The 12,669-nt window shown below is 40.0% G+C and overlaps 1 protein-coding gene across 2 annotated transcripts in view; it reads right to left on the reverse strand.

The window, feature by feature from the left end:
* LOC122746025 (amyloid beta precursor protein) overlaps positions 1 to 10,537 on the reverse strand; it is a 169,491-nt gene extending 158,954 nt beyond the window's left edge. The window contains exon 1 of one of the 2 annotated variants that reach the window (XM_043991498.1): positions 10,224 to 10,537. In XM_043991498.1, the coding sequence (XP_043847433.1) occupies positions 10,224 to 10,280 (57 nt within the window). In that variant the 5' untranslated portion in view covers positions 10,281 to 10,537. The remainder of the gene's footprint in view (positions 1 to 10,223) is intronic. The other variant, XM_043991499.1, reaches the window with a different exon arrangement.
* Between the last annotated feature and the right edge of the window lie 2,132 nt (positions 10,538 to 12,669).

Consider the following 12,669-nt stretch of genomic DNA (forward strand, 5'->3'; position numbering starts at 1 on the left):
TATTGATACACCATAAGAAGTGATAGGGGCAGCTAGGTGGTGCAGTGGATAGAGCACCAGCCCTGGATTCGGGAGGACCTGAGTTCAAATCAGCCTCAGACACTTGCTAGCTGTGTGACCCTGGGCAAGTCACTTAACCCCAACTGCCTCACCAAGAAACAAAAATACAAACAAACAAAAAAAGAAATGACATAGGAAAAATTCAAAGAAATGTGATAGGAAGCAGAGCAGAGGAAACAGAATTTGAACATTCACACTGACTCTACCTAGGTACAGAGCTCCCTTTGTGCATTACTTCTCACAATCTGCACTCAAAAGTTAGGTCCCCCAGAAAGCAGCTATCCTAGGCTCAAGTTAACCTCTAGATCTGCACTCCTAGAATTGTAGTTCACAAGCTTCCACCAATGTGTTCACATTTAATAGCTTGTTGATATAATAAGTCAAAGTAAAAGCATTTAACGAAATGGTATAGAATGAATTGTAGTAACAAACCATAACCTCCATAAACTTGTGAATTTTGAACAAACGTTGCATCAGCAAGAGTGAACAAAAATTGGGAACTCATAGGGCCAAGGCAACTCACACCTCCAGATGTTCTTTGTCCTTTTCTTTCTTGAGTTGTCCTCACGCAGTTACCTCCCCCCATCCATGCACAGCATCTGTGTTGGGCAGGTTGCTCAGGTAGGCTCCCAGGCCCGGATCCACTCTGCTGCTCAAATCCTGATTGTCTTGTCTATCTCTTGACTAGACAACTCAATTCAGTAACTAGACCTTATATATCAGTCTGCTCTCTATAGGATTCACTGTCTCTCACTGGGTGAGCTCCTTTACTGCAAGATGCCACTGCCAATTGGGGGGGGGGGTTTAGGGGGGAAAGGAGAGAGCTAGGGAGGAAAGAAAAATTTATACTCCAGCAGAGGCACAAAGGGAAATGCAAAGAGGGGCTTTCCCCAGGAGCTAAGTTCTACCCCAGCCAGAAATGACTAACTTCTAGAAGGTCTAGCTTGCTATTTAAATATCAGTAGAGTATAGCTGATAGTCCAGCCAGTCAAAGCCTCATCATTTTATTGTTTTGTGGAGCTTCTTTACACCTAAGGAAAAAAGAAATGTAATCCATTCTTTATATTTCTTTTATAAGCTGTCAATAGGCCACAATTTCAGACCTTTTAAAATCTGCAAATAGGTCACTTGGGGTGTAAGCCACCCAAAGTTTCATGTTATTCACAGACTGTACATGTAACCACACTGTCACTTTTACCTGGAAGATTCAGTTGATCAGGGGTCCCCATCAACCTCTTAGATGTAGATAACAAGATCCAGAAAATTACAGAAAAAAAGTGTTCAGAAGAAAGTAAAAAACTTGCTGATACTATCTGATTATAGTTAATATGGATTTTAAAAAATCTAAAAGGAACTAAATAACAGAAATGCATAGTTTCATTTATATCTTTATTCTTGTTTGTATATATGACTATTTTTATTAATTGATAATAAAAATAACTGACATTCATATGGTACTGTAAAGTTTACAAAGCACTTTAAAAAACAATTTACCAATTTATGTGACAAGCAATATGGGTGTTTTCATCAAATCTCTCCAAACCGAAGACCTCAGAAAAAGAAATCATTACCAAATATAAAGTGACTAAGTATTAACACAATAAACAAACCCATACAAGGGGGCAAAAAACCCCTAAGAGATAACAAAGAACTTCAATATTTGGAATTCCCACACAGCCTCCCAAATCTTAAATACATGCTGGGTACCAGGTCTATGCAGCACAAACAATCTTACAAACTTATGCTTAATAGTCTGGTTGTAGGGGATCCCAACCTGGCATCCCATAGTAGTGACTAAGGCTTATTTAACTTCCCTTCCCTCAATCCACAAGAGGTAAGAGTTACTAATTCTGTTCTTTCATGCAGAGGAAATGGAAAATAAACTATGACAAAGGGAAAACATTCAGAACTAATTAGAAAAGAAGAAACTTCTATGTCAAGGAAAAGGGGACTGGAAAACCATTTAACCAACCAAATCAAATCAAGTCAACAAGCATTTATTAAGTCCTTACTTTGTGCTAAATAAGTACATTGGGCTAAGCAAAAACAGTCCCTGACTTCAAGGAACTCACAATCTAATAGAGAGATAACATGTAAATATTTATGTAATCTCATAGGAGTCCCAGGAAAGGCACTAACATTAAGGGACACCAAGAAAGGTTTTGGGTGAGGTAGCTAGACGGAAAAGGAAAGGTTTCACGTAGAAGACTGCTTGAATTGAACCTTGAATGAATCTAGATATTCTAAGACTAAGAGGTCGGAGGGAGTATTTGAGGTTAGTCCTTTCTCCTACTCCCACACCCAGAGACTATTCTGGGACACAAAATAAGGGTTAATAAATGTTTATAGACTTCATCTGGTTTGGTTGATTAATTGGGTTTCCAGTCCCCTTTTCATTGACATGAAAATGCCTTTGTTTCTAACTGGTTCTGAACATTTTCCCTATAAGTTTGCCAGAAACCTGGCAATGGCCAGTCCCAGTGAATTTCTCTATATAACTATATATATTTTGCATGTAGCAAAATCCTGGAGAAAAAAAAATAGAGGTGACTCATTTAAAAAGTGCATAAAATATCTGGGAGTCAATCTACCAAGTCACAGTCAAAATTACAAAACATTCTTTACTGAAGCAAAGAATGACAAATGATTAGAGGGATATTATCTGACCATGGTTGGGGGGGGGGCCCACAAATTTAATAAAAATGATACTCAAGGGGACAGCTAGGTGGCAGAGTAGATAAAGCACCAGCCCTGGATTCAGGAGGACCTAAGTTCAAATCCAGCCTCAGACACTTGACACTTACTAGCTGTGTGACCCTGGGCAAGTCACTTAACCCCCATTGCACCACAAAAAAAACCCAAAACAAAAATGATACTCAAATACTCAAAAGTATGTGATCTCTTCAATCCATTGCATTCCCTCCAACAATTCAAACTGTGTGGCGTTATATCAAACTACCAAGAAAATACTTGAGAGCCAGAAAAAAAATTTGGAAAAACCAAAGGTCTAAAAATCTCAAGGGAAATGAATAAAGTATGGAGAATCATAAGCACTACTAGCATATTTCAAATTATATTACAAAATGGTATCATCAAAACTATTTGGAAACATTAAAAAATAAATTTAGATAAAAATAAATTTAGAACAGATAGAAAAGTTAGAATTAGAAATAACTATTTAATTGTCCAATTTTTACAAACCTTGGGAACACAAATTACTCAGTGAAGGATTTCTCATTTAAGAAGAACTATTTGAAAAACTGCAAAGTAGTCTGGCAGAAATTGGGCAGAGGTCAACATCGTATGACATTTTTCACAATAAGCTCAAAACAGATGTACAACCTGAAATTAAAGGTGGCATCATCAAGGGAATTAGAAGAAAAATAAATCAGGTGCCCTTCCCACACATCAAAAGGTATAGAACTCTTAATCAAGAGAGAAAAGAGTGCAAAAGATAAAACAGAAAATTATCATTATATAAAATTGAAAAATGATGGCATGAACAAAATCAATGTAGGTAGGATAAGGATGGAGCATACTGATCATGAAAAACACTGTATCAAATACCTCAGATTAAATTATAGAGGCAGCAAAAGCCAATAGCAAAGCAATGATGAACTACACTTAAAATGGCCCTTAAAAGAGTGGAATCAGCTAGAAACAAACCTCAAGATTAGGCTGAAAAACTGCCTTAAGAATTAGTCTCATAACTCTAAGACTGAGGGTTCTAAGTAACCAGCTGAATAATAAAATGTATCAAATTGCTATGCCAAATAACAGATACTAAAAGAAATTGGCTGAAACAGCTACTGAAAGTTACATCAAAATATTTTGCAAATCTTTGTCATGATCAAAAGATATCTACAGCCATAATGAAAAAAATCATATTTAAAATATTTTAATTTTTAAAAATGTATCGTTAACTATCAGTCTTTAAAGAAGATGATATAATAATCCTTTCTGAGAAAAATCAACTTAACAATGAATGTCTCTGTTCCGGGGCAACATACTTAAGGCAGAAAAGGAAACACTACATTATTCTTTATTTTGTGCCTCTAGAGGCAGAGTGGCATAGTAGATGGGGAGTTGGCTCTGAATAATAATAATAGTAAATAGATAATAAAGGCAGCTAGCATTCATATAAAGGCGGCACTTTAAGGTTAGAAAAACATTTCATGAATATCTCCTGTTATCTTCATAACAACCCTGAGAGGGAGGTGCTATACACTGTGCCATCTAGAAGCCAGAAAGACCTAGGCTTAAATTATGCCTTTGCACACACCAGATATCTGAGCCTGGGCAAATTACTTAACTTCTCAGTGCCCCAGGCAACCTATGACTATAAGTGGCAGAGAAGGTACAGACCTTCACTGGTACAGAAGTGCCTCACTCAGAGCTTCCTATGCCAAAATAAAAAAAAAAAATCACAAGTTCAATTCCTATATAAATCCATATGAAGTAAAAATTACTTAATCAATTGAGTGATGGTTTAAAAAACAAAACAAAACCCCAAACCTAAATTATCTAGATGGACTGTAATTAATATCCCATTCATCCTAATTTAACATCTCCTAATAGTGTGTTAAAATTCTTTTTTTGTGTGTGTGTGGGGGTAATTGGGGTTAAGTGACTTGCCCAGGGTCACACAGCTAGTAAGTGTTAAGAAGTGTCTGAGGCTGGATTTGAACGCAGGTCTTTCTGAATCCAGGACCAGTGCTCTATCCACTTTACCACCTAGCTGCCCCATGTGTTAGAATCCTTTATGAAAAACACCCTTTCCATCTCCCCAACAGCCAAAGAAATATTAAAGGAAGATGGATTTAGAGATAAGGGACTTACCCATCAGAGGCAGCTAAGTACCAGTCTCAGGATTTAAACCTATATCATTTAGTTCCAAGTACAGTTCTATTTCCAATGCAACATGTTACCTCTCCAAAATTTCAAACTTCTAACTATTGGTGCTTTAATATTATTTTATCTGATCATTTTCTTAATATTGCTTTTCTTTTAAAAATTTAATCAAGTTTTACTTCAAAAAAAGGACCATTGCAGAGAGAAGCAATGTACCAAATGAACCTCTCTGCCTAACCTAAAAAAATTACCATTATCATATGAAAGGTTCCCCCCCACCCCAAGACAGACATCCTCTTCTACTACTATTACTTCAAGGCTAAAAAAGAATTTCTCAGTTTCCGTAATCTAGCATGGCAATACTTACCATCTTTGGAGAATATGGTACATGATTCTACCTGGGAAGAGAATTTAAGGCATAAAGACTTAAAGAATTGGGTTCTCTTGGGATGATTAACATGCAAAGATCAGACCACTAAAAATTGGGAAAATATTCTTCATAGTAGATCAATGTCACCATATCTTAAAGTAAGTGGGCCTCTAAACAAGCCTGAGGCATTCTGCATTCATACAGATGGGGAAGACCAAAATCCTGAATGATGGAAAAAATGTGTACTTGTGTAAAGAATGAAAATGGTACCAAAGCTTCTTCAAGGAAGAACACATGTAAATCCAGAAACACTTTGGGAGAGACTCATGGAGAGAAAAGCTACAGACATGGGAGGGGAAACCAGCTATTCAACATGTCCTTGGTTTCCAGCTTGCCTCCCTATAGACTCAAATGGACTTCTAACTTTGATGAGACCGGGTTCTCTCCCTTGGTTTGAGATGAGAGATTTAATTTTGATTGCAGCCAAAGAACTCATTTACTGATGTGTTTCTGGTATGTTACAATCTGTATAATTTATCTGATTTCTGTTTGCTTGGATAAATGGATTTACTCACTATTTATTTATGCAATGGATTTTTGTGTGATCGTTTTGTGGGAAGAAGCTAAACTGGCAAGTAAGTGTACATAAAAGCTACCCTCCCCTTTAATTGCTGTCTCTTATATTTTTATACCTTTGTTCATTAAGCTTGAGTGAAACAGTTTGAGAATCTAATGAAAAGTACAAACAAAGCATGAGAGAGAATCATCTCCAAATGTTTTAGAGTAGGAAGAGAATTCAGGCCAATTGTCTAATCTAACCTGCTCATATACAGATGATGAAACTGAAGACTAAGAAGGTGAAAGAACTTGATTAAAGACACAAGCTAATTAGTGGGTCCCACTGGACCATAGACTCCTGCCTGTCTTAGTTTTGCTTTAGCACATCCCTAAAATATGCTAGATGAACACAGGTCATTCCTCAGAATTCAGTTTTCATGACTCCCACCTCTTTCCACAACACTTAATACTACTTATTATAATTAATACTTCTTATTAGAAACCCATTCAGAAGATTAATTCAATTCAGCTATTAGCTATTTCGAAACCAACAGATATAAGATCATAGTCCAAGCCATTTCAGTTTAGAATAGTATTAGTTTTACCCTGCTGGTATGTAATACATGTAATATTTCCCCAAAGTTTCTTCTGCTCCCCTGCCCACCCCCATCTTGCCCCATGGGTTTAGTTAGTTTTTCCTGAAAAGGCAACAAAGTTGAGGCTCCACTGGGGGGAGAGAGGAGGAGGAGGAGTAATCTCTAGCTATATTGACATGGCTTCTAGATAACTAAGGGTATAAAATGGCCCACCCCCCTGGGGTCAGGGTAATTCAGACTTGACAAATGTCCCAAGCCTATGTGAGACCCTACCCTGCTAAGGCCAAGATTTGAACTCTGGGACTTCGTGACTCCAAGTCCAGCACTCTATTGCGCTAATCCAAAGTGCCACCTAGCTGACACTTTGAATTTGTGTAAATTATATTTTAGGGGTGTGATATTCTATAAGTACCATGCCATGGGCCATCCTGACTCAAGTTGCTCCTATTATTAACTTCTGAATGACCTATATAGCAGTGCCTCATTTTGTATCCACATCAAACCTGAACTAAGACTATGCTTAGTACAGTACTTGGCCCATAATAAATACAAAGTAATTTCAAAAGGGGTAAAACACTAATAATGGGAGTAGGGGGGTGGGGAGGGTGAGCAGTAGTAGCAGCTAAAGCTGGACCTTCAAGCAAGGAGGTGAGGAAGGAAGACATTCTAGACATAAGGGACCATTTGTGCAAAGCCACAGACATGGTTATGCATGAGGAATGGCTAGCAAGCCAGTTTGACTGGGACAGAGAGTACATAAACAGAAAAATATATAATAAAATGCAATAGATAGGTTGGAGCCAGATTGTGGAGGGCTTAAATGCCAGGCAAAGATCTTGTATTTTATTCTAGAAGCAAATGAAACCACTGAAGATTTGAGTAGGGGGAGTCCACAGTGACACAAATCAGATCTGTTTCAGAAATATCAATTTGGCAGCTTGTGGACAATGGACTGGAGAAGGAAAAGAACGGAGTCAGGGAGACTCCAGGCAAGAAGTAATGAAGGCCTAAACTAGGGTGGCTGTGGTGTGAATGGAGAGAACATAATGAGAGAGAGTGTGGATGCAGGATCTCAACAAAATCTGGCAACTGATCAGATATGGAAGTAAGGGAAAAAAGAGTCAAGGATGACTCCAAGGCTGCTAACCTGGTTAAAATCATGTCTGGGCCTTGGGAAAGTGTGGAGGAGTGTTGTATTTAAGGGGAAAACATAATGAGTTCCATTTTGAACATAATTAAGTTTAAGAAACCTATAGAATATCCAAAGGAAAAGGTTCAACAGTCAGTTGGTAATACAAGTCTGGCATTCAGGAAAGGCATTTAGGACTGAATACACAGTTTATTTGTCATCTACACAAAGTTGATAGATGAGAATTAATTAGATCATCAAGAAATAGAGTGCAGAATGAGAACATACAGAGCATTAGGGAACACCTACATTTAAGGAGTGGGAAACAGATGTGAGCACTGGTTAATTTGCAGACAATTCCTCAATCCTTAATACAATTAGAACTGAAAACACCAAAATTAACCTAAGAGAATTTCATTCTAACTTTCCAGGTCCATTCTCTGGACGGAAGTGTAGATGAGCAGTCAAATAGTTAAAAGGCTAGCAGAAAGAACAGAAATAGAAGCAAAGGCCTTATGCTGTAGAATCAAGCTGTACCCATTTAATTACTTAAACACTATAAAGAAAAAGAAAATAATCAAGATTCAGTAGGGTTGCTTTCACATTAAGTTTCAAACAAAAGCTTCAAAATATAGAAGGTATTAATTTTCATTCCCAAGAGCTTTTTAAATCAACAGGAGAAATCTCATCATGGAAAAACTGAGATAATTCTATAAATATATTTAGACTTTATTGATTCAAAGTCCTCTTTTCCTATGGATTAAAAAAACTATTATGGCACATTTAGGTAATCATTTTATAAAATTACTCTCTTTAACTAGAATTGGAATGATTTTGGACTTGAAGGTAAAACCCAGAAAGTTCTATGACCTTTACAAAACTAGTAAGTTCTTTAAAATTGTGATGTTACATTATCTTATATATCCTCCTTAGAATTACAAAAAACAAACAGTTATTCGTGTTTGTTTTTTTTTTTTGTCGTTTTAATTATCATAATGGGGGAAGGGGAGGAGATGATGAGGGTGGAGGCAAGAGACAAATTGCCAAGTATGGAATTGGAACCCAACTGATGGTCACTTACCCCCACAGGCAATATAAACACCCACAGAGGATTTAAGGCTTTCAGACAAAAAGAAAAAGTGCTTCTATTTTGGGCATGAGAAATTAACTGAAAGCTTGGAAATTAATGTAAAGGAAGAAAATTTGCTAAACACCTAGTGATGGTTTAATTTCACCAGGATGCTGCGTTCATCATAGCTCTTCTTTGCTGCACTGCAGAGACGCCATCTTCATCTTAATCTTCACTCAATGCAGCCCTTTCATCTGCATCTTAAAAACAAGGTTGAAGAGGAAATCCTCTCCAAATACCCCTCGAGGGTCAACCTGGAGTCCCCGGCACACCCAGAGCTAAAAGCTGATCTTTACCCTGCAAGCCTCTCCTTTCATATACCAGCAGTAAACAGCCCATTTAGAACCACCCCTTGCCATTCCTCTTCCTGCTTTTACACACCCTCCTTCTCCTTGTATTTCATCTTAAGGACACAGGCTATTCTAGAAGAACAAAACCACCCAAAAGACCACAGGCAGGAGGAGGAGAAGGCACGGGAGAAGTCACTCCACAGAGGTGCTCCTCCGAGTCTCCCCAGCCATGTCCCCAAAGCGGACACGCAGAGAGCAGGAAGGCAGGAGCTTGCAAAGCAGGAAAGCCGCAGTTCTGCCCCCAGCATTCCGGACAAATGGAGAAGCCCAGGGAGGGAAGGGCGGCTGGGTTTCAGCTTTTGTTTCGGAAACGTTTGCCCGGAGGGAAGGGAAGGGAAAACAGCAACATGTCGGAGCTCGGGAAAGGTGTGGTGAAGGGGGGGGGGGTGCAATTCTCCATCAATTTGCATAAGAGATGGAGGAGAAAAATTGGAAAATTGGCAGTTACCCTCTGAGGGTTTGTTAGCTATTGGCAACAGACACCTAATATTCCCTCCCCTTGATCACCCCCCTCCCCCATTGAGGGGGCAAGAGAGAGCAGAAATAAGAGGTGAATTTGTAAAGATGGTGGTGGAAATAAAAGAAGGTAAATTACGGACGAAACCTCTAAATAAGTGGCAGAGTTGTGTCCTAGTCTTGCTTCGTGCATTTTACCGACACTGCCCTTCCCCAGGACACGACAAGGGAACTGAGCAACGGTCTGGAAAGGCAGGCTTGGTGACCACCGCATCTCCAGTTTTCTAAATCCGTTTCCTGATCGAGTTATTGTCCCCCTTCTCCGGACAATCGCTTCGGAGGCTCGGGTCGCCTTCTTGCTTTTTCCATGCACAGACCTCGTTTAACCGCCCATGAAGGAAGGAGTTGGGCAGGGCTGCAGCCCTGCCTAGTGTGTCACACTCTAACTTAAAAGAGGCCGTCATTTTTAGGGTCAGGTGGGAGGAGGAGAGGAAGGAAAAACATCAGTTAGGGAGGGTGGGAAGCTTGTGGTCTAGATGGGGAAGAGGAAAGACACCTGCCCACTGCGGGTGGTTATGGCAAACTCCCCCCCGCCCATAAACTGCAGGCGCTGGACTGAGCAGAGACAAAGACTGAGCAAAAGACGGTTCCCAGGAAGCGAAAAATCCTGCTCCGTTTTCTCTCTCTCCGCACCTCCCTTCGGCCCCTAGGCCTGTACACCTACCTCCAGGGCTCCGACAGTCCAAGAGAGCAGCACCAACTGCACCAAAGGAGGCAGCATCCCGACCCTGCGGCGGTAAGAGATGGAGACCGGCTGCTCTGGGCTTCCTTGCGGCCACTGCAGCTGCAGCTGCGCTATGCCTATTCCTCTTCCTCTCCCTCCTCCTCTTCCTCCACTGCCGCTATTGCTGCTGCCGCCGCCGCCGCCGCCTCCGCTTCCTTCTAGCCTCCCTGCCTTGTCTGGCTTAGGGCTGCTCAGGAAACTGAGCAGAAGCAGCTGCTCCAGCCAGGCTCCGGGAGAGAAGTCACCTGATTCCGGCAATCCGGAGCAGCGTGGATGCTAAGGTGACGTCGAGAGACCCCTAGCGGAACCGCGGGGTAATGGTGCTGGCCTTAGCGAGAACTGCCCGCAGATGCGAGTCCTCAGATGCAGCCTTCGCTTCTACCCCTCCCCAAGCCGTCGCGAGCACACCTGAGCCCCACAGGTGGATGCAGAGAGATAGAAGAAACAAGAGTGGCTGCTCAGTATTGATCCAAAAGGGGTTTGGATGAAGTCTTATCCACCCTCCCTCCCTTTCCATGAAAACCGGAGGTCCAGTGTGGAAGACTTTGGGTTTCAAATTTTTTGGTCATAAAGACCATAATTGGTCATTTATTTTGCACAAAGAGCATAGGAACAAGCAAAACATGATAGAAAGGGGATCATTTCCTGCGGAGTAAAATCTTCCTCTTTTGCACTTGTAAGGGAGCTGGTCTTTCTGCCTAATCACAGGAAAGTGGAAGGATAAGGAGGTGTTAAACTAAGTGAAAAAAGTCAGCCAGGAGATGATGCCTTTATGAGGTGCAAATGAGTTTCTTGAACAATCAAAAAGGAAGCAGCATAGTCTGAAGAATGGTATGCTGGGCCTCGGGCTTGCTTTTACAAGTCATTTCAATCTCCTGGTCTAATCAGGAGAGATACTTGAAGGGGAAACAAGCTGGAGGTCACCAGCAAAGAGAGTAGAATAGGAGAAAGCTACACAGTTTAGCTCTCTCCCACAACTATTCCAACAAAAATTGAGAAAAGCACCAGATAGAGTAATGATTTCCTGAATTTGAGGAGAAATCACAATGGAACATTTTTCAAGCCGAAGATTCAACATACAGGCAAGCCAACGAGATTGGACCAAGGGTCAGTTGACTCTCTCCCTCTCCCTGTCCCTTTCTCCCCCATTGTCTGGATCATAATCTCAGATTCAGGAGTTAGCCAGTAGCTCTGTAGCTCTGATCCTGGAGAAATATATGGGATTTAGCCTACAGTTAAGTACCATGGAGAGGCCTGCATATCAATGGCAGACCTACAACTCTTTTGCTCTGGCCCAGAACAGGACTTCAGATTTAGCCAACAGACCAGAGCAGGGGCCTGTAACTGAGTGAAAAAGGCAGAGACTATCAATCAAAGTTGAACTGGTAACTCAGTCACTCTGAAGAGCCTCAAAAAAAGACAAAGATTGGCTATAGGGGTAACTATAATTCCAGAAGAAACTAAGCAAGAGTTAATAAAAGTCAAATATTATATTATAAATAAAATGATACCTCTAGAGGCAAAAATTGGAAAAGAAATTAGAACTGTGGAGAAAAACTTTGGAAGGAAAATTCATAGGTACAAGAAGTACAAACCCTAACTCAAGTAACACGGTCTTGAAGTATGAATGGATAAAATAGAAGTTAATGATTCTGTGAGGTAATGAAATACAATAACAAAATTAAAAATCTGAAAAAAAAGGGTGAAAACATAAGATGTCTCAAATGAAAAACAACTGAACTGGAAAATAGGGTCAAGGAAAGATAATCTAAGAATCCTTGGACTACCTGACCAAAAAAGAGCCCAGACATCATATTTCAAGGAACCATATAAAAACTGCCCAGATTTCTTTGAACCAGAGGGCAAAGTGAAAATGGAAAAAAATACTCCAGTAACTTCTGAAAGCAACCCCAAAATGAAAACTACTAGGAACATCGGAGCCAAAATTCAGAGCTCCCAGGTAAATTTAAAAGCACTGAAAGTAGCCAGAAAACCAGAATTTAAATACCAAAGAACCACAGTCCAAACCATGTTAGATTTAACAGTTGACATTATAAAGGAGCAGAGAACTCACCAACCTCTTCTTTTGTCAAGAAGGTGAAGGGAGGGCAGTAAATAGGGGAGAAAGTATAAGAACAGAATGTAAGGAAATACCCAATTAAGGCTATGAATAAAACAGAAACAAATAGCAAAAGGTGTCAGAAAGCAGGTTCCAATGTTGTTTATACTTATAAAATTCACACAGAGTTAAAAATAGGGGACTAGAACAAAATCTATTATGCTTCAGCTGAACTAAAAAAGCAGAGGCACCTGATCTCACATAAGGCAATAATAGACAGAAAATCACAGTTTCTTAAAAGCACCAAAGACAATGAATTACTATCAA

This window comes from Dromiciops gliroides, chromosome 3, assembly GCF_019393635.1.
Source record: "Dromiciops gliroides isolate mDroGli1 chromosome 3, mDroGli1.pri, whole genome shotgun sequence".
Taxonomy (NCBI): Eukaryota; Metazoa; Chordata; class Mammalia; order Microbiotheria; family Microbiotheriidae; genus Dromiciops; species Dromiciops gliroides.